The sequence below is a fragment of the Plodia interpunctella genome, chromosome 11, assembly GCF_027563975.2.
Source record: "Plodia interpunctella isolate USDA-ARS_2022_Savannah chromosome 11, ilPloInte3.2, whole genome shotgun sequence".
Taxonomy (NCBI): Eukaryota; Metazoa; Arthropoda; class Insecta; order Lepidoptera; family Pyralidae; genus Plodia; species Plodia interpunctella.
In genome coordinates, this window is record NC_071304.1 from 1,494,092 (window position 1) to 1,515,826 (window position 21,735).

The 21,735-nt window shown below is 35.7% G+C and overlaps 3 protein-coding genes across 5 annotated transcripts in view; 1 reads left to right on the forward strand and 2 right to left on the reverse strand.

Moving 5' to 3' along the window:
* The window catches only part of LOC128673355 (zinc finger protein 85-like), a 30,039-nt gene that overhangs the window by 4,960 nt on the left and 3,344 nt on the right, over positions 1-21,735 (forward strand). The gene's annotated exons all lie outside the window — the stretch shown is intronic.
* On the reverse strand, positions 672-2,947 carry LOC128673356 (fork head domain transcription factor slp2-like). The gene is made up of 3 exons (XM_053751125.2): positions 2,806-2,947; positions 1,823-2,463; positions 672-1,287 (listed from the first exon to the last, which is right to left on the reverse strand). Exons 2-3 carry the CDS (start codon positions 2,438-2,440, stop codon positions 817-819), a joined length of 1,089 nt encoding a protein of 362 aa, XP_053607100.1. The 5' UTR covers positions 2,441-2,463; positions 2,806-2,947; the 3' UTR covers positions 672-816.
* Positions 9,344-21,636, reverse strand: LOC128673354 (acylamino-acid-releasing enzyme-like). Of its 3 annotated transcripts, none has more exons than XM_053751122.2 (15): positions 21,499-21,636; positions 21,134-21,178; positions 20,722-20,933; positions 20,175-20,341; positions 19,657-19,811; positions 18,743-18,880; positions 18,467-18,596; positions 17,475-17,602; positions 16,765-16,939; positions 16,343-16,452; positions 15,592-15,739; positions 14,592-14,723; positions 12,769-13,060; positions 12,057-12,266; positions 9,344-11,516 (listed from the first exon to the last, which is right to left on the reverse strand). In XM_053751122.2, the coding sequence occupies exons 2-15, from the start codon at positions 21,143-21,145 to the stop codon at positions 11,417-11,419; spliced, it is 2,109 nt and encodes a 702-aa protein (XP_053607097.1). In that variant the 5' UTR covers positions 21,146-21,178; positions 21,499-21,636; the 3' UTR covers positions 9,344-11,416. The 3 variants fall into 3 exon arrangements, with proteins under 3 accessions (XP_053607097.1, XP_053607095.1, XP_053607098.1); XM_053751120.2 differs by lacking the exon at positions 12,769-13,060 and adding an exon at positions 13,829-14,126; XM_053751123.2 differs by lacking the exons at positions 9,344-11,516; positions 12,057-12,266 and adding an exon at positions 13,829-14,126 and having other exon boundaries at positions 12,868-13,060.

Consider the following 21,735-nt stretch of genomic DNA (forward strand, 5'->3'; position numbering starts at 1 on the left):
AAATTTATTCATAATGCAGCTACTGCACATAATTATAATACTGGACGGATTCCTGATAATTCGATATTATACAATATTTAATTTTTGAAATATATTGCCACACTTACAAAAAATACGTAAACACTTTCGTACGCAATAATACTGAGCGGTAAAACGTCATTTATATACAACTTACTATTATAAAACAAATCAAACATCCTTAAATCTAATTTGTCAATTTTGGACGGAAACGTAATTAATTTAAATTTAACAAAAGTTTTCAAACTTCATTAAGTTATTTAAAATTTATTTGTATAATTTATGAAGATTTCCTTTAGATATTTTAAACTAAGGAAAGTTGTTAAAAAGCTTTAATTTTCGTCATAAAATAATTATCAATTTTAATGACTTTCGTATATTCAAATTAATTGTCTGATAATACTGAGCTTTTCATTTTGTTGAGCAACACTATTACTGTGTGAGCTGAAGTATTTGATACTTTTCTATTCGTGTATACACAAGCTTATTTTCCTTAATATTAGTTGTGCAAGGTCGACTACAAATTGTAATTCGTAAAAATTTAATTCTCTATTTATAAAAAATCCACTCTTTCGCATGAGCCGTTGACTAGACTATTTTTATTAACGTTATTACTAATATAATTAATTATTTTATTCAATAACTGTATTTACTTGTGTCGTAAACGCATTACATAATTTTCTACTTTCGAAAATTGAAATCTATTAAACGTAATAACAGTTTGCATACAAATTCAAAATCCAATTAACCAACGCAATAAAACACAACACTTGAGTTCAACTCAAAGCAATAAAAGTCTTACTTGAAACACGAATCCAAGTAGTTATCAAGCATGTCCAGTTGCAGGTCATCCCAATCTGTAGGGTTTAGAAGTAAAGAGGATAAGTCATCTTCTTGAATAAGTGGAGGAGGCGCCACTGGTTCCACAATCACGTTAGCTCCTATATTTGTTTCCAAATCTATATCAGATATAGGTTGTATGCCATTTAGTGTAAACTCGGGAAGATGTAGTGTAACTGCATTATCTGTGGCCATTTCTTCAACAAATTCAACTTGAGGGATATTGGACACTGCAACACTTTCTTCAGATACTTTAGGTTCGTTTGTGTCAGAATGCTTTTTCTTCTTATGTGGTCTGTTCGATATGCGCTTGGTCCCTTCCAAATGCGCTAAATCCAGTTTCCAGAAGCCACCTTTGCCGGGTTCGTGCTTCGACCTTGCTACTTTTACAAACACTTTGTTTAGAGACAAGTTGTGTCGTATTGAATTCTGAAACAAAATAATTTCGTTAGTAGGTATCCATCGACCAGGCTACACTGGTGAATCGAAGAAAATTCTCCTGGCATAAAGAAATATATTTGAAATGAATGAATTTTTTCAGACAACGTGCAGTTCGGATGACGAAGAACAAATAAATACCACAATGTTTAAAACTCATAAGGCTTACTTTATGTAGGTATAAAAAATAATAGCGCCAAATAACATTCTGCACAATTTTATGCTGATTGCTTATCCTATAGCCCGGTTTCGGTACTCGAGCCGGTCCCCGTAGGCAATTAGTTGTTATCTAATCAACGATCACTATTTGATTTAACGTTTATTAAATAAGCCCCCAGTGTTCACTACCGCTGAATTGATCGTTATTGAAACATAATGTACAAACTCACAAATATGAAACGACTTCAAAAAGGAGCTATTCAACTCTACCTTCACGAACGTTCACGACACGAAAATTTTGATGCTAAAAATTCAAATTTTGCACCATGAAAAGCGCGTGTTGTGCATAAATCGCAAGAAGTCTCACCTGCCAAGTGGGATCGGCGTTCCTGTAATATTTGAAGTTTTCGCGGATCCACGAGTAGATCGCTGAGAGCGTCATCTTATCGTTGTTATATCTCATGGCCATACAAATCAACGTACTGTACGAATACGGTGGCTTCTTCTCGCTGTCGTTCTGATATTGTTCCTTGTTTTCAGTAAAATCTCTTTGACATTTAGCAATAGTTTGGTTGAACTTCTGTAGCCTCGTGTTTTGCGGCTGCGTCTTCACTTGGGGATTCGGTGACATAGGTGGGATCGGAAACTGTGGCACCGCCATTATATTCGTTATATTTTGAAGCCATGTTAAATTTGTTAAGTCCGTCTCTGTATCATCTATCGGCTGAGGCTTGTGCTTGCTTTTGATCTTTTTGGTGAAACTATCGTCTTTTGTTTTAAAATTTTGTATTTTCACTGTGTCTTCTTTAAGTGCAACATCTGGTTGTTCGTACACGTATTCTATTTCTACCGTATGCGAAGATTCTGGAACCGCGTGGTCTATCTGAAAAGAGGTGCCACAGTCTCCGGAATCACCATAGAAATTTAAAGTGGATGTGTCGAGCATCTCTCCTGAAGCCGGCGATAGTCCTGAGGTGATATGCATATTGTACTACATAGCTTGACCTCCTGAAATGACAAAGAAAACGATGACTCACGACTTTATGATTCATTAGTTTAAATGTCAAAGTTATTGGATTGCAATAGTCAAAGTTGTTTCGAATAAAATTGTTTTTCTATTTAAACTTTTAAACAATAATACTAATACTTTTTACTCATAAAATTTTTGCAACGGTTTTCCAAACTTAGATGAAGTCGCAAAATAAGATTGTAATTTTGTAATTTTAAAGTATTTTAAAACTCTTAATTTATTATTTAATCACATATACATACATCAACTAGTTATATACATACATACACTGTTCAAAACCTAAAAGAATCAGTCCTAAAATATAATTTCTAAAGACTTACCGGTGTGAAAGAATGGTGGTGTCCAGCCAAGATGCCGGACTATCGATCCGCGCAATGACGTGGTGGCGGTCAGCGTCGTGGTGGTGGGTCTGTGCGTATGTGCGCCCGTGCCGACTGCTCCGCTCGTATTGGGCAGGTGCGCGAACCCCATTCCGAACAGGTGTGTGGTACGATCGATATTTTTCCGCCCGCTAGGAACCCGCATACGATAGTAAAGGACAATTAACCACGGTTGTCGAAGATGGGGGTACTTCCGGTTCAATGGTGGTGATAAATCTGGAGGCGTTTATGTCTTTCGCTCGTGCTAAGGATGATGGCTTAAGTACAACATGACCTACGACAAGGCTTTTAAAAAAATGGGAGAAACGTGGAACGTAGGAAACTTCATACATTTCAGACAATATTATTATTTTTTTTTTTCTTTTCATTAATTTTTTCCTCTAAAACCTCAGCAGCATTAATGAGAATCGTTAATTTATTAGATATCCTAAAGTATACCTAGAACTAATAAACGTTCGTATTTATAAACATATCCAAGTATTGTTTATTAGGAATAATATCCAATTTAGGTCTAGTCTCTATTCATACTTATATTGATAGTATATTAGATTTGGTAGATTAACAGAGAATGAAGAAATCTTGTCTAGATAAGAAATAGGAGATTTCTAAATCTGTTAAGAATAAAAAAGGTACTATCAAGTATCACCATTAATTTGTAGACAAATTGATGAAGTAGCAACACACGGCACTCTCCTAAAGCATAGTTTACACAGACCATGTTTTCCCAAGTCCCCTTTATTTGTCCAAGACGAATGGCGCTTCAATTAGTTTGGTTGGGGCCATTATCGCGGGAAAACTTCCAATTACTTAAGGATATTGGGAGGTGCAAGTGCTTGTCAAGTTCGTGCGAAGTGTCACCTTGACTTTATTGCGAGGTTTTTGTTACTTCTTCGTGTAAAGGATCGAAAAAGCAATTACCTACAAGCAACTTTATTAGGTACAGAAACGAATTGCAAACAGCGACATATTTTGGGCAACTATTAGTGCTGTGTGCAATATTTTAAAATTGAACATTACTTTTGTATTTTCTATTCGTCATTATTATATAGAAGATAATAAGATAAACATATTTAAACACACAGAGTAAAGCTCTGCTTTGTGTGAATAAATAGGCACACATAAAATATTTTTCCAGTCATAATACAATATAGTTACGTTAACTAGTATTATATAAAAAAAATATCCACTTTTCCATTCGAGTGTACCTCGATCTTGATTTTTATTAAATAGTTTCTAACTCTGGTCGCAAAAATTTAAAGCCTGAAGCATTTGAACTATTGCTTTTCTGTCAGCATTGGATCTCTACATTACATGGGCTAAAGAAAAATATAGTTCAAAATGTAGAATAGAAGTCTTGTCTAGCCGATAATGACAAAATACAATGCGCGCAACGACCTTTGAATAATGATGTGAATAATTAGCCCGAAGTTAATAGGTTCCGTGGTAAGGGTGGTCGACCTCAGCCCAACAAACTTAAGTTCTAAATAAACATATTCTACTAGCTTTTGACCGTGGCTTCGCCTGCGTTAAATTCTCTGCGAAAGCCCCCCATAATAGTTATTCTATGAAATATTTTGGAAGAAAATTTTATTATACTAGATTTATCGTTATGTCAATCGATTCAGATTCATTCAGTAATTTCAATAAAGTTTTTAGTTTTAGAGGAAATAAAATATGGAACCCTCGCATTTAAAACAGCTGCAAGCTAAACAAAAAAACAATGATTTCATCAATGTTGCAATTAGAATAGTATAATAACAAGGGCTGCATGGAGTCGGGAGCGGACCGCCTGGCACTGGCGCCCGCTTGGGGACGCAACAAAACGCAACGTCAGTGTAAAAACGCGGGAATTTTTTATCGTTTTTCGGCAAACATGTGACGTTGCCGGAAGGGGTTTGGGATTTTATTCTGGGAATTAAAAATCGTTGTTTATTTTCCGTGTGACGATTTCAAGTGTCAAATGAGAAATGTAAAATTATGTACTCGTGTGCTATTTATCAATATCACGACTTGATAATTTTGTTTCAAATAACGCCGAAAAGGGGACAGATGGATCTACCGTAGATCGATAAAAGTTGTCATTGGACCTTTTGGACATTTTGGATCCATTTTCGGGTTCCATTACCTACCATACCGGAACTATAGATGTCTATAGTTCCGCGTAGAAGCACAAAATAACATAGAGTAATGACAAACAGTAGTGCAAACAAATATCGCCCCTATTTTCGCGCCATTAAATGGTGCATGAAATCGCCCTTGTAGACATGACAGTCTGAAGCCGTATCCCTTCATATGCCCTATAGCTTTCAATTCCCTCGAGTGCAGTCAATATAAATTTTCCACTTCACTCCCTAATTAATTGTTGAAACAATTGTCCAGTGTCCAGGTAACACCAGCTCGTTCTATACCTTCATAATGATAGAAGGGTAATGTTACATGGAGTGATACAAACGTTAGACGAACAACGATAGATGACGTAACTAATTAATTTATAAATCTTTTTTTTGTTTATTAATTGTAATTTATATACAAGTATGTAATGAAATTGGTATATTTTTATTCCATTAGTTTTAAATAGTTTTGATAATAGGTACATGCTTTTGAACCACATTTTTTAACTAAATTTGAAAATAGAACCCATGGAATTAGTAGATATTCCATACAACGGAGTAGTACCTACTAATTCCATGATTCTTCCATTGATGTATTGATTTTTTGTTTACGCTTTGGCATTTCATTTCTCTCACTATTTTTTTTTTCACTTGCGTTTGTTGTCACAAGGGTTTGAGAAGTTATTCCTTTGCCATATTTATCAGAATTTTCTTGAAATACTAGAGAACTATATCATAAAGTTACTACTTACAATAACTAGGATGAAATTCACATGTTAGAAAAGAAGACTACCTATTGCGGCTCTTATTTCTTACTTTACCTGCCGCTTTAAAAGTCGGCAATTGAGCTTTATATCCTTGACGATGTGGCGACATCTATCACGTCATATCGATATGGTCAGGGTAGTACGAAAATTTACTGTCCATCTGCTAAATTCTCTATCAATGGCAAGGGACACATGTCGCGCGCACCTGTCCTGTCTGACCGCCCCACTAATCTACCATTTGCTCAAACCGTATCATTTTACGTTCTTTATTGTTCATTAGTATATCAGACTGACACTTTGTTCTTTCTACGAAATGGTCTAAATAAGTACATTCATTTTTTGTAGAACTTGTTAATGGAGGTCATTGCAAATTGATTTTAAAATATTTTTTTTATTGTTTCAACTGAAGTAGTATATTTTCTGACTAGCTGTTGTCCGCAACTCTGTTCGATCCCGTGTCTTAGCGGATTTAACTATGTCTATTCCATATTTCGTCAAAATCGGCCCAGCGCTAATGTCATTGCTCCGTCTTTACGTGAGTGATGGACATACAAATAATACTTTTATGTATTAACTATGGATTTACTCTATATACCATTTACTAGTACTAGGGGTAAATAACAAGATCACGCGTGTCCAATATATATAAACACTTTATTACAAAATAAAAAATGTAACATTACACTAATAACAACTTTGATTGCTTTACGAATCTAACAGTTTTCTTGAGCAAGATTTGAACAATTATTTCTTAATAAAGAAATGCAAGTTTACAATAGGAACACTAATTAACAATTATTATGCCGGCTCCACACTATCGCGGAACAGTTCGCCGAACTTCGCGGATTCGGTATACATTGCTGGTTTTTCATTGCGGTAAATAAAAGCACTCATACTAACTACGCAAAGTTCATGCATTCGCGTCGGCATGTGTCCGAGTTCGGCGAACAGTGTGTAGCCTAAAATATATTCTTTAGGTGTTATAGATTCTTTGATGGAGTCCTGCTATGGGGGAACTCAACATTAATAAATCAATTTTTTATCGCACAAAAAAAATGCGTTCGTGCTATAAGTAAGGCGTATCCATTGGATTCATGAAGACCCTTGTTTAAAAAATTAAGTATACTAACGCTTACATCTTTATACATATTAGAAGCAGGAATATTTGCAAAAAGACACCCAATACTGTTTAGGAAAGCTAATGAGAACAGAAGGTATTTATCTAGAGATCCAACTAAACTGTATTATCCAATTACCCACTCAACATTATATCAAAAAAAATGTTATGTTATGGTTATAAAAATATTCAACAAGATTCCAAAATATCATACGCAAATTGCCATTAAATCATTTTAAAAGACAATTAAATAACACAATCAAAGATTTTTTGGATTGCAATGACATTAATTAACATACATGTAGGTTGGAAGTGACATTTTATCTTAATTTAATCTGATGTCATTTTATAGTTTTTTGAATATGCCATTATTAAAATTTGCACGCTATTGACAACGGCTAAATAGGCTTGTTCTAAACCATTATGTGGATATTGTATTAACCTACACTATTTAAGCAAATAAAAATGATTTGATTTGATTTGATTTGATTTGATACGGCTGGTACCGCATTATGACAACAAGTATTGGGTACATTTAGAGCTTGTTTCTACAACTTTCTGGTAAAATATGATATTGTAATCTGACAGATGAACTAACTGATAGATAAATCTATTGGAAATGATTGGTCAATTCGCCCTATTCAATACTTTTGAAACACAATCAGCAAGCGGCGAAACAGGTTCTTGGGCATAAAAATATATTTATGTGCATGTCCAATTTATCGTAGTATCGGTTTGATGTTACACAAAACATTATTTCAAATTTATAACAAAATATATTACATAACATACAACATTCTTAGACGTGACGTTCCACAAGAAAAGGTCAGTCTCTTACGATCTATTATCCAAAACACTACATAGAATAAAACATAGTCGCTTCCCACTGTCTGTCTGTCGCTATGTATGCTTAGATCTTCAGCATCAGCACTACGCAACGGATTTTGATTCCGGTTTTTAATAGTGAATTAAGAGGAAGATATAAGTGTATAATTGTTTACGGTTTTACCCGAGCGGGACGTGCTAATATTATAAATGCGAAAGTTTGTGAGGATGTATGTATGTCTGTTACTTTTTCAAACGAAATCTACTGGATGGTTTGTTATGAAATTTGTTACACGGGTAGAATATAACCTGGGAGTTATTCCAGGTTATATTCTATCCTATGTACCCTACCCTAGTGTTAACATAATGGTACTTTTTATCCCGAAATTCCCATGGGAGCGTAGTCCCGGGGCGCAGCTATGCCCTATAGCTTTCAATTCCCTCGAGTGCAGTCAATATAAATTTTCCACTTCACTCCCTAATTAATTGTTGAAACAATTGTCCAGTGTCCAGGTAACACCAGCTCGTTCTATACCTTCATAAAGATAGAAGGGTAATGTTACATAGAGTGATACAAACGTTAGACGAACAACGATAGATGACGTAACTAATTAATTTATAAATCTTTTTTTTGTTTATTAACTGTAATTTATATACAAGTATGTAATGAAATTGGAATATTTTTATTCCATTAGTTTTAAATAGTTTTGTTAATAGGTACATGCTTTTGAACCACATTTTTTAACTAAATTTGAAAAAGGGACCCATGGAATTAGTAGATATTCCATACAACGGAGTAGTACCTACTAATTCCATGATTCTTCCATTGATGTATTGATTTTTTGTTTACGCTTTGGCATTTCATTTCTCTCACTATTTTTTTTTTTCACTTGCGTTTGTTTTCTCAAACCCTTGTGACAAACAAGGGTTTGAGAAGTTATTCCTTTGCCATATTTATCAGAATTTTCTTGAAATACTAGAGAACTATATCATAAAGTTACTACTTACAATAACTAGGATGAAATTGACATGTTAGAAAAGAAGACTACCTATTGCGGCTCTTATTTCTTACTTTACCTGTCGCTTTAAAAGTCGGCAATTAAGCTTTATATCCTTGATGATGTGGCGACATCTATCACGTCATATCGATATGGTCAGGGTAGTACGAAAATTTACTGTCTATCTGCTAAATTCTCTATCAATGGCAAGGGACACATGTCGCGCGCACCTGTCCTGTCTGACCGCCCCACTAATCTACCACTTGCTCAAACCGTATCATTTTACGTTCTTTATTGCTCATTAGTATATCAGACTGACACTTTGTTCTTTCTACGAAATGGTCTAAATAAGTACATTCATTTTTTGTAGAACTTGTTAATGAAGGTCATTGCAAATTGATTTTAAAATAATTTTTTTATCGTTTCAACTGAAGTAGTATATTTTCTGACTAGCTGTTGTCCGCAACTCTGTTTGATCCCGTGTCTTAGCGGATTTAACTATGTCTATTTCATATTTCGTCAAAATCGGCCCAGCGCTAATGTCATTGTTCCGTCTTTACGTGAGTGATGGACATACAAATAATACTTTTATGTATTAACTATGGATTTACTCTATATACCATTTACTAGTACTAGGGGTAAATAACAAGATCACGCGTGTCCAATATATATAAACACTTTATTACAAAATAAAAAATGTAACATTACACTAATAACAACTTTGATTGCTTTACGAATCTAACAGTTTTCTTGAGCAAGATTTGAACAATTATTTCTTAATAAAGAAATGCAAGTTTACAATAGGAACACTAATTAACAATTATTATGCCGGCTCCACACTATCGCGGAACAGTTCGCCGAACTTCGCGGATTCGGTATACATTGCTGGTTTTTCATTGCGGTAAATAAAAGCACTCATACTAACTACGCAAAGTTCATGCATTCGCGTCGGCATGTGTCCGAGTTCGGCGAACAGTGTGTAGCCTAAAATATATTCTTTAGGTGTTATAGATTCTTTGATGGAGTCCTGCTATGGGGGAACTCAACATTAATAAATCAATTTTTTATCGCACAAAAAAAATGCGTTCGTGCTATAAGTAAGGCGTATCCATTGGATTCATGAAGACCCTTGTTTAAAAAATTAAGTATACTAACGCTTACATCTTTATACATATTAGAAGCAGGAATATTTGCAAAAAGACACCCAATACTGTTTAGGAAAGCTAATGAGAACAGAAGGTATTTATCTAGAGATCCAACTAAACTGTATTATCCAATTACCCACTCAACATTATATCAAAAAAAATGTTATGTTATGGTTATAAAAATATTCAACAAGATTCCAAAATATCATACGCAAATTGCCATTAAATCATTTTAAAAGACAATTAAATAACACAATCAAAGATTTTTTGGATTGCAATGACATTAATTAACATACATGTAGGTTGGAAGTGACATTTTATCTTAATTTAATCTGATGTCATTTTATAGTTTTTTGAATATGCCATTATTAAAATTTGCACGCTATTGACAACGGCTAAATAGGCTTGTTCTAAACCATTATGTGGATATTGTATTAACCTACACTATTTAAGCAAATAAAAATGATTTGATTTGATTTGATTTGATTTGATACGGCTGGTACCGCATTATGACAACAAGTATTGGGTACATTTAGAGCTTGTTTCTACAACTTTCTGGTAAAATATGATATTGTAATCTGACAGATGAACTAACTGATAGATAAATCTATTGGAAATGATTGGTCAATTCGCCCTATTCAATACTTTTGAAACACAATCAGCAAGCGGCGAAACAGGTTCTTGGGCATAAAAATATATTTATGTGCATGTCCAATTTATCGTAGTATCGGTTTGATGTTACACAAAACATTATTTCAAATTTATAACAAAATATATTACATAAGATACAACATTCTTAGACGTGACGTTCCACAAGAAAAGGTCAGTCTCTTACGATCTATTATCCAAAACACTACATAGAATAAAACATAGTCGCTTCCCACTGTCTGTCTGTCGCTATGTATGCTTAGATCTTCAGCATCAGCACTACGCAACGGATTTTGATTCCGGTTTTTAATAGTGAATTAAGAGGAAGATGTAAGTGTATAATTGTTTACGGTTTTACCCGAGCGGGACGTGCTTGTCCTGCTAATATTATAAATGCGAAAGTTTGTGAGGATGTATGTATGTCTGTTACTTTTTCACACGAAATCTACTGGATGGTTTGTTATGAAATTTGTTACACGGGTAGAATATAACCTGGGAGTTATTCCAGCTTATATTCTATCCTATGTTACCCTAGTGTTAACATAATGGTACTTTTTATCCCGAAATTCCCATGGGAGCTTAGCCCCGGGGCGCAGCTAGTCTATACTAAAAATCAGCAAGTGAAACTTCTTAATCGACTTCCCTTCATAAGGTGCCTGTTCTCGTGGGACGTTAAATACGCAGCTTTTAAACGTAACGAGTGTTTCACAGAGCGTTTCGCCCGCTGCGGCCGCGCTTTCATTACGATCCGTCAATTTTCATGAGGAAGGAATCATTTCCGAAATCAATCATTCACAAAATTGACATTACCGCATTCTTTAAAGTCGGATCGTGAAACTATTTCTTGTCTCTGTTGACATTTGACAAATTATAATGACAGCGCGGACACGGCATTCGTAACGCTCTGAGAAACACCCTAACACGAGTAAATCTTATAGGTTTAGGGGAAATGCTGCAGGAACCAATGCATGCCGTTGATCAGGTTATCCATTTCAGCTGCTGGCGAAGACAGGGAGTGGTTATCGTCGTACATGTATACCCTGGAGATTAGATATAGTAGTCATCACATTTTACAACTCTTTATAGGCCTTTATTTTATTTAAGTATACATATATATCCTCAAATATTTCTATAAATATATGTCTGTTCGCAATAAGGAAGAGTGAGGTGTATAATTTTTTACACAACAACTTCGCATGTGACTAATAATCAGTTTCCCGTGGGAATTTTAGGAAATCCCTTCGTAGTGCTCCCCTACACTCTCCTAGGAACCTAAACACCAAATTTCAGCTTTCTACGCAAAGTAGTTTCGGCTGTGCATTGTCTGTTAATTAAGTCACTCAGTAACGCAAGTGTTATATATATATATATATATATATATATAGATTTTCTCGAAAATTTCCTTTTAATTCCTGCAGATTTCCAAGAGAAATTCTCATTCTAAATTTCATAGAAAATTCCCGGGAATATCCGAGAATTTTCCACGGCTGTGTCCGTGCATGCCCACGAGGCACAGCTGATCCTCCATATATAAGGAAGACGAGCTAACATTGGGTACATCAAAATAGCTGGTGACTTACCTAGTGGCGACCCCATTAGCCTTCAGTCTCCTAGCATACTCCAGTCCCTGATAGTGCGGCACCCGTTTGTCCCCAGAGCCCAACATGAGCGCAGTCGGGGCCTTCACCTTGTGCACATGAGCGAGAGGGGAACATCTCCTCATGGCTAGCAACTCTTCTTCGGAAACTGGACCTGATTCTTTGAATTCGAAGCCCGCTTCTACGGCGCACCTGTAAGTTTTATATCTATTCGACTGTTGGAAGTATGGAGTGTAGTATTTCTCAAGGTTAAATTTTATTATAAACAACATGTAAATTGACCACAAGCCTGAGGCTTCTACCAATCAACAAAGAACATTTTTTTCATGTATGGTTCATCCTTATTTCAGTAACAAAAAGCACGAATCATAATGCTGAACATAAAAATATTTCACATCTAAACCCATTACCAGATAAGGATGTATGAGGCTTCACTAGATTCCATATTTAGCATCAAATAATGACGTTATTTGATGTGACATGACAATATCACAATACCACGACGTATCGAACAGAAAAAGGCGAATACATAATAATATATTAATGCTATTGTAAAACATATATTGAAACTATTATGAAAGCAATTTTTAAGTTTCACTTGAAAAAGTTGTAATTATTTGCATAACAAATTTAATGAAAAACCTAAAGTTCAGAGCTTTATCAGAGATTTCTTCACATATAAATATTTATTTACCCATCAGAATTATCAGCATAGTGCCCCTTCGAAGCTAAATCTATCAGGGGATTTCTCAACACAACAGCTTTAAATTTATCCGGATATCTTCCCGCCAAATGCGCGTTGATAAACCCACCATAACTCCCGCCATAGAGAAACACTCTAGAATTGTCTATGGCCTCTTCTAGGGAGGTTATGGTTAATAGGCAATCGTCTACATCTATGGTCCCAGATTTTCCGAGTAGGCTTCGTAAATTTCTATCGCCGTGGCCCACGGAGCCTCTGTAGTTTATTCTGACGGAAGCCAGGCCTAAGACGGAAAGGAAATTTAATTTAAAAATAAATAAAATTATGATTTATTACACAGTTCAATAAAATATATACATATATTTAAATCAATAAAAAATAATACTACTTATTCAGTAATCGAGTTATGCGTTATAATTAATAATATATATATACATTTTACTCGAATATCAAACAACCATAGTTAATAAAAATAAGATTAAATGTGCTTCGTAATTTAGCTCAGGTCAGGCCTCCGCAGAAAGTAACTTACCTAGCGAAAAATAGGCAGGTCGATAGTTTAGCAGTTTTTTTTTCTTAGTATAATTATATGCAGGTAGCAAGACAGTGACTGCACCATATCGGGGAATTTAATAATTTTTAAACGTTGTTTTTCTCTCTAAATTTATTTATAACCTCATGCAAATTTGTTTCTCAATATGGCTTCCGTCACTTTTTGTAAGTTTACAGCTTAATCCTTAAAACATACTTACTTTTAGAAAACTTCTACGGAGGACCAGGTTTTTGTGTCGAATGTAAAGTTCGTGTAACAAACTTACCTTAGTTAGCGCTAGTTAGACTGAGGAGAGAAACAGGTAAACCCTTCGCTTTGTGAGAGAGAAAGACATATTCTCCACAAACAATGGCTCGTCTCTCAACCATCTGCACTCAAGGCTGGCCTGATCGCAGCCACAAATTAAGCCACTAAAGTAGCTCATTTTTGGAAAGATATTTGACCTTATCTCGTCATCAAATGCCATCGACACGCAAAGAGATATGTAACTAAACTTACCAATCAGCAATGTCCGTCGAATTAAACATACTAGCGACATCTATCACGGGGTTTCTCGTAACAACTGCTTTATACGTCTCCGGGTATTGTCCGCTCAAATGTGTGACAAGGAACCCTCCGTGGGACCCACCAGTGAGTCCCACACGATTGGGGTCCAAAGGGTACCGACTTAGGGCGGTGTCGGTGGCGAGCTTGCAGTCTTTTACATCGAAATCACCCACTTTTTTTGGGAGGGAAAGTAAGGAGGCCTGACCAGCGCCGGTTGAGCCGCGGTAGTTGATTTGGAGGGATGCGAAGCCTGCAAGATTTTTTTTTATTTGTTTGTACATAAATTAAACGTAATAAAGTTACATATATAAAGGCTGATTCATCCCATGTAGAGATACAGTCAACCGGAGCACGGTTGAGTGGACATGTATACAAGAGCAGGCTAGTTCGAAGTAAGAACGTACGAAAGGAAAACTATATAAAACTAGAAACAAATACATACATAGGTACTTATAGAATAAACATAGTTATAGTTTACGTTTGCACAAATATACATAGTTATAGTTTGCATCAAAAGACGAAATCTTATGTTATTTACGCAGATAACTTACGCGTTAAATACATTAGTCAAATCCTTTTATTCCGAAGTCTCGTAAGCTCTGTCATTTTGTTACGTTCAATAAAATCAATTCATTAAAAAATATATATATGAGCTTAAATAAAAAAAAGACTAACATACTGGCCACTAATTGAAACCATAAAAAAGAAATCTCACCCAACATGGCGTGCATCGCCGCCTCAATAGAGAAGGCGTTCACGAACCCCGAGTGTGGTCCTCCGTGCGGCCACACGATCAGAGGCAGTTTCTTATCGGATACTGGCGCGAAATATATCGCTGTGAATGATTCTAAAAGAAAAAGTTAATTCTTTTAAAATTCGAATTTTAGAATTCGAATATATCATGAGCCATGATTCAAGAAATAAGCGCATTTGTTATTCTATTATTAGATTATTAACTTGATTCTGGTCCCGACACAATGACCTTTTGTTACCGTAGCATAAGGAATATGGGAACAGAAATAGATTTAACCGAATTGGTTACATAAGTCGAACTGGGTTGTTTTAACTAAATAGTATTTCTCAAAAAGCTACAAACTATTACCCAGTTTTACAAGACCCAATCTGCCGTTTCCGTATGAGATAGCCGGGAAGTTATACACCATATATTTTTAATTATGCCAAAACATAAAATGGGGCTATCAGTACCTATTACTGATAATATGTGCAGTCAAAACATAAAAAATCGAAATCCAAAATTTATCGAAAAAAAACCTACAAAAATTGGTTATAATACTTAAAGTGTGCCACCTGACTACTACGCTTCATAGTAAAGGTAGGTTCAGCGCAGCGGTTCACACAAAGTCGATTTTCATTGAAAAATTCTGACAATTCTTTTTTATTTATTTATTTTCTGCCTATGCCAGGGTCATTGCACGCGAAAGCGAGAGAACACGGTAATGAATTGGAATAATTGAAGTTTCAAACTACGTCCATAAATTCATTGAAATTTTGGGATAAACGCAAACCTTGATAACTTTGGTGATAAACGATAATATTAAATTTTGATTATTCACATATATTAATAGGGTCTTTGATAAGTCTTTAATCTTTTGACATAATTAAAAAAATATGGTGTATACAAATCTTTCATCAAATCAAATCATTTTGGCACGCCAGCCAATCGAATTTTATTTGTCTATATGAGAGACACTTACTGACGTCATCCTTAGAGTCCTTGTGTTCGAGCTCCAAATATTCTACTTTAGCTTTTGAGACAGATTCAGGCGCCGCGGTGGGTTGGCTGATTCTTATCCATTCTACTCTGGACTCTTGACCCGCAGCGGGTAACTTTGCCGTGTACAACTGCGAAAATAATTGGATTTTAACGAATTCACTTCAAATCAAATAGCAATATTTTTTAAAATTAACTTTGCCATAGAAAAATCGTGGGAATTTCGGTAAGGAACTATATACATATATGTCATTCGTTTAACTATAAAATTTGTATTAAATTTATTTGCATGCCACACAGGTCTCGGGTTTGATCTCTTTGACCTAGATTGACCTAGGTGTTACTATTATGTAGACATTAAAAAACCCGTATTCATACTAATATTATAAATGCGAAAGGCCGTCTGTCTGTCTACTCTGTCTGTCTGTTCCGCTTTCATAGCTAAACCGCTGGACCGATTATGATGAAGTTTGGTATGTTAAAGGCTCCCGTTAAAACACAGATAATTTTTTTTATCAAAAATCAAACCCCAATTGACTTTAATGGAGAATGAAAGTGTTCCGCTTTTGAAGAATAAATGACGCGGGCGAAACCGCGGGCTAAAGCTACTTGTACATAAATCAAAAACTTTGAGACTAACTCAATCTGTGTTTTGTTCCTATCTATTGGGACTGATGATTGAAAAGCACAAAGATCAAGCATTGCATGTTTTCTCCGTACTGAGATATAATTACCTGTGGCGGAGTGTTGAGGTCTGAGCACACAGCCAGCAGCTGGCACCCGCGCACGTCCAACAAGCTCGTCGAGCCCGTGCGGTTGGAAATATCCACTATTCTACCACCGTCTGACAAAACGTTAATCAAAATATATGCCTTTTTAAATAATTTTGAAAATGTAACATGTAAAAGAATCTAAAATCGGGTAACGCTTGGACGTAAAAACCAAAACCAACTTTATTCCAACACCATAAGGATCAAATTAGCATGATTTTAGATTGAAAGATATATTTATATACAGACACACATTGACATAACTTTTTTCATATACATTTATCATGATTCACATACATTTATCATATACATTTTTTTTATATATATACACGTTGTAAATGGCTATGTATTTGGCACTTATGCGAAATACATTTTATTAGACATACCAGGATCAGAGATATAACTCCTAATCTCATTTTTCTGTGGCGTAGAGAATACGATTCTACCGTCACTGGTAAAACAGCGACTTGGTAACGCTTGGCAGTATAGACCGTAGAACTGTTGGTTTTCACCTATCTTCATATCAGAGTCCACTATTGGAATGACAGTTGTTATTCCAGTCTAGAAATGAAGAAAATCTTATTACAAAACATCTTATTTACTTAGGTATTAGATAAAGAAGTATAATCATAAAATAAACTTAAAAATCACAACATACTTTATTTGTAAAATCATTGTTTAGTGATTGAAAAAACGTGGAAGATTTTTACAAAAATGTTTTTTTTTTTATTTGCCTTCAGAAAGATCTTGATGCATTAAATCATGTATGTGCAGTAAACCGGATATAAAGAAAAAGAGTTCCCTCGTTGGGAGACGATGCATTATCAAACGACGTTGAAAATTTCAACTCTGTAGAACAGATTGACATCGGGACAGGTGAAACTAAGAACGGCTACACACGCTCCGGTCTAAAGGACTACAGAAAGGGATGCAGGTATTTAAAAGAAAGAGATATAGGAGGACCTGCCTTTTCTATTAAATACGTGCATTTCCTTCTTTAGACCCTGGATTGCCTCTGGGCAGGTGATGTTAACAAGATTTAGAGAATCGAAATAGTGTAGTAATTGTAATCTACAGGAACGAGGCAGAATATTACCTCTCCTTTCCTCTTGAGCTCATGGCAAGCGTGGTGGGGCCCGCCACTGCTCCGCTGCAGCCAGAACAAGTCTCCGTTCGCATTGAATCGTGGCGACCTCACAGATAAGCCATCCGCTGATACTTTAGCTGAAAATAGTTTTAGAATTTCTAACTGTTGCTCAAAGCTCCACCTGCGGGAGTCTATGTTTGAACTAGGGTTATTAATTATATCTATTCCAAATTTTATCAGAATCGTCCTATCCTAATCATTTAGAATATTAGTAGGGATTTAAAACATTCATTACATTACATTACATTACAAACTTCAATCTTTTTTCTTATCCCACCGCTGCCACCAAAATGTAATTAAAATGTTGTATTCGTTTATTTACTACTAGATGTTGCCCGGGGCTTCGCACCCGTGAGAATTTTGAGATAAAATAGCCTATAACAATCTTGGATAATATACCTTTCTAATGGTGAAAGAATTTTTGAAATCGGTTCGGTAGTTTCGGAGATTACCCGACTCTAACATACGCGACTCACAAACGCTTATCTCTTTATAATAATAGTATAGATTAATTATTACATTTCATAAATATAATACAGAACGACATAGTTCACTATTCAGTATTGGTGACGATTGTGATTTGTAATCGTATTTATTTAATAACATTAGTATTATTAGGCTTAAATAACAGTTTAGTAAGTTCATCATTAGTTAGTTCAGGTGTAATGGTTAAGACCTCCCCGCCTGTGGATCGAAGGGTTCCAGGTTCGAATCCTACTCGTGCCACATGAGTTTGTATACCAATCTGACTCATGTATAGTTTTCATCGTGAGGAAACCTGCACACTTGTTGATTATTAATTTGTGTGTGAAATGTAGAAGGCCTTGGCATTAATAATGCCAAGAAAGTTGTTAAGTGTGTTTCATTCCATGTAATGACCACGACCTTCAGTCATGAGGAATAAGACTATAAGGAAGAAGAAGTTCATCAGTTACACATACTCAGATTGCCGTCGAGGGTCAAGCTGAATATCACAGAAGGTCGGTTGGTGCAGAATATGAGGCCCAATCTTCTGGGCTCAGTCTCCCATGCGACGCCGAAGACACTCTTGCCATCCGGGGCGAAACGCACCTATATTGATTATAATCATTAAATTTAAATTAGATTATAAGCATTACAATTAAAAAATAAAGAAACTCGCAATTCGAGGCTCGCGATTTGAGCACGAAAATGTTTGTCGAATTAACGCGAGGTTCATCATGAAAGGGTAATGTTACCTGCCCCGGGCACCAAGACTCAGGCAAGCCCTCCAACACAGTGACCTTTTCGGTCTGCAGCTCGCAGACCACTATCACCGAGAGGTACTTCCCCACCAACTGTTCTCCCCAATCTTGGCGGTAGAGGAATTCTTCACCCTGCCAGCAAATATTTAATTAGTCTCAATTTTTCAAGTGTTTTCTCAGTTTATTCCCCAGTCTGTAAGGAGCCCAGTGTCCACTTCCTACTTGTTATGAAAATCTTGCGAAAAGAAGCAGAGGTAGTGTAATGATTAAGACGCCCTGGAACCTTTGGATCAACTTTCTTGGCATTATTAATGGAGTGGTTTGCCATTGCCTTCTCCATTTCACACACAAGTTAATAATCAACCAGTGTGCAGGTTTCCTCACGATATTTTTCCTTCACCAGGCGGGGGTCTTAACCATTACACCTGAACTCACTAATGATGAACTTACAAAACTGTTATTTAAGCCTAATAATAAGACGCCTGTGGATCGAAAGGTCCCAGGTTCGAATCCTACTCGTGCCACATGAGTTTATATACCAATCTGACTCATGTATAGTAGTTTTCATCGACCACCACTTGCTTCCGGTGAAGGAAAAACATCGTGAGGAAACCTGCACACTGGTTGATTATATTAACTTGTGTGTGGAATGGAGAAGGCAATGGCAAACCACTCCATTACTAATGCCAATAATTAGATTTTTTTCTCGTATCACGCTTCACCTTTTTATTAAATAAACATACAACAAACAGCTACTTTTCCGGGATGAAAGGTACACACTTCTTCTTCTACATACTTCAAACTACATGTATGCAAAATTTCAAGAAGATTGATTGAGTAGATAGAGCGTGAAGAGGTTAACTTTCGCATTTATAATTTAGTATTTGGGATTCGATCAAGTCATTCACCTTCCTCGGCGCATCCTTAGCCTCCCCGCTGCCGTCAGTCTTGGATTTGTCTTCGTTCTTCCTCTTGATGTACGGCTCGAACTTGGGAAGCTTGCGCTCGGCGACGTACACAACGGCCGACTCGTCGGACGACCAGTTCAGTCCGCCGAATTCCGCTGTGAATACAATGTTTTGTTTACCCATTTATTCAAATACACACCTCTTCTTTGTAGAGTGTTTTATAGGTGCTAACATTGATGTCAGATTTTATTTAAGTCACCGAAATGTTCAGCACACTTTTTAGTTCTAACGCACCATATGGGTTCATTGAAAATTGAGATTTAAAGCTCAATTCCTCACGTCCTCTGTGGACATACTTTACAATGACAAGACCAGAGCTGACAGCAAGCCGCTGCGATCTGCTTTCGCAGAAAGAATCAAGCGGCGAAAGCCGCGGGCGAAATCTAGTGTGACGTGAAAAAGTGCTTGTAAAGGTCTAATTTCAGAATAATTACTTTGGACTTTAATAAATAACTTACAATCAGCATACACATCGCCGTGAATATCCAAAGCGGTGAGATCTATAGAGTGCTCCAAGTTGTTCCTGCTCCACACCTCCAGGTACTGCTTTTTGGCATCCTTCTTATCTTTCTCCTCGCGAATCACAGCTCTGTATGTCTCCAGTGGCGATATTGATGACAGCAATCTTTACAATATAAAACCGCCTTTTTAAGATGTGTGGTTCCACCCTAGAATAGGAACACTCCAAATTCTCCTGTGGATGTCAACTGAGGGTCATATAGCCTTGGTAGCTGATAGGCAACAACCACATTCCCAAAAAGGCATGTTGTCATTCAATTTTAAGAAATTAAGGTTTAATTTTACATAAACCTGGGCTTTGGGCGCCACCGCCCTGAATGCAACTAGAAACAAGCGAAAATGAAAGAGACAATAGAAAAACTATTGTAAATACTTTAAAAACATAACATACAGTTACAAACTGGAAAATGGACGACATTATATAATACTGGAGAAAACATTTTAATGTCATCTGGGCTAAAACAATTGAGTTACATTAACACTTACTCATTACTGACATCTGTACCAAAGGCACTCTGAGCGACCACCTTCAGATTGTCATCCAGGAAATATTCCAAGTTGTACTTTGTAGTTTTGCTTTTATCCAAGTTCCTGATGGACCATTTCGATATTACTCTCTTCCCATTATTGGTCAACCTACCGCTGACTACGGACGGGATCTTCGCTAAGGTCTTGTATGCATTTATAATAGTCTCCAACTAAAAATTTAACAATATCTCTATTATTTTAATCTGATCAACTGAATACAAATATGTATGAATGAAGAATAAAATCATGGAGATTTAAAATTTAATTAATTAAAAATAAGTTTTCTGTTAGATAGGTCTTATAAAGTGAGTCAAAATGAATATTCTGTAAGAACATAATGAAACTGCAAGACAAAAATTGAAATACATACCTGTGATGACATATTTTCAAAGTAGGTAGTCTTATTTTTTCCTCTCTGAAAAACAGTTTATGTACGTCTAGAAATAAAAGAACAGAAGGAACATACTACTTCACTCTAAACGACAGCATACAGATAAGACAATTAAATAAAAACCATAACCACATAAAACTATTTGCTGTTCCTATCCTATCATTGATAAGAGTAAAAACTAAGCACATTTTATGATAAATATAAATACTTGATTACAGTTCAACTATTTTATTTATGTTCATTGTTTACACAAATCTGATAAGACAACAACTGTGTATGAGATTAATTTTTGCATTATATTTCTGTATTTAAAAGCCAACCCTATAATTTTTCTGTGTACTTACTGAACTGAGTGATGGAAGTGATGGATTCTTATAAATGTGAGTGATCTGAGGTAAATTGTAATGTTCCCAAAGTGATCAAAAATAATCGTTTCTCTCTCTAGTCTGCATCTGTGGGCTTGAAATTTGAATTGTCAGCTGATTTGATTGAAGCATGATGACAGATGATGACATTGTTTTTATGTATGGCATGTCAATGAGGTCGACGAAAGTGCACAGCACACCGTAATATACAGGCAG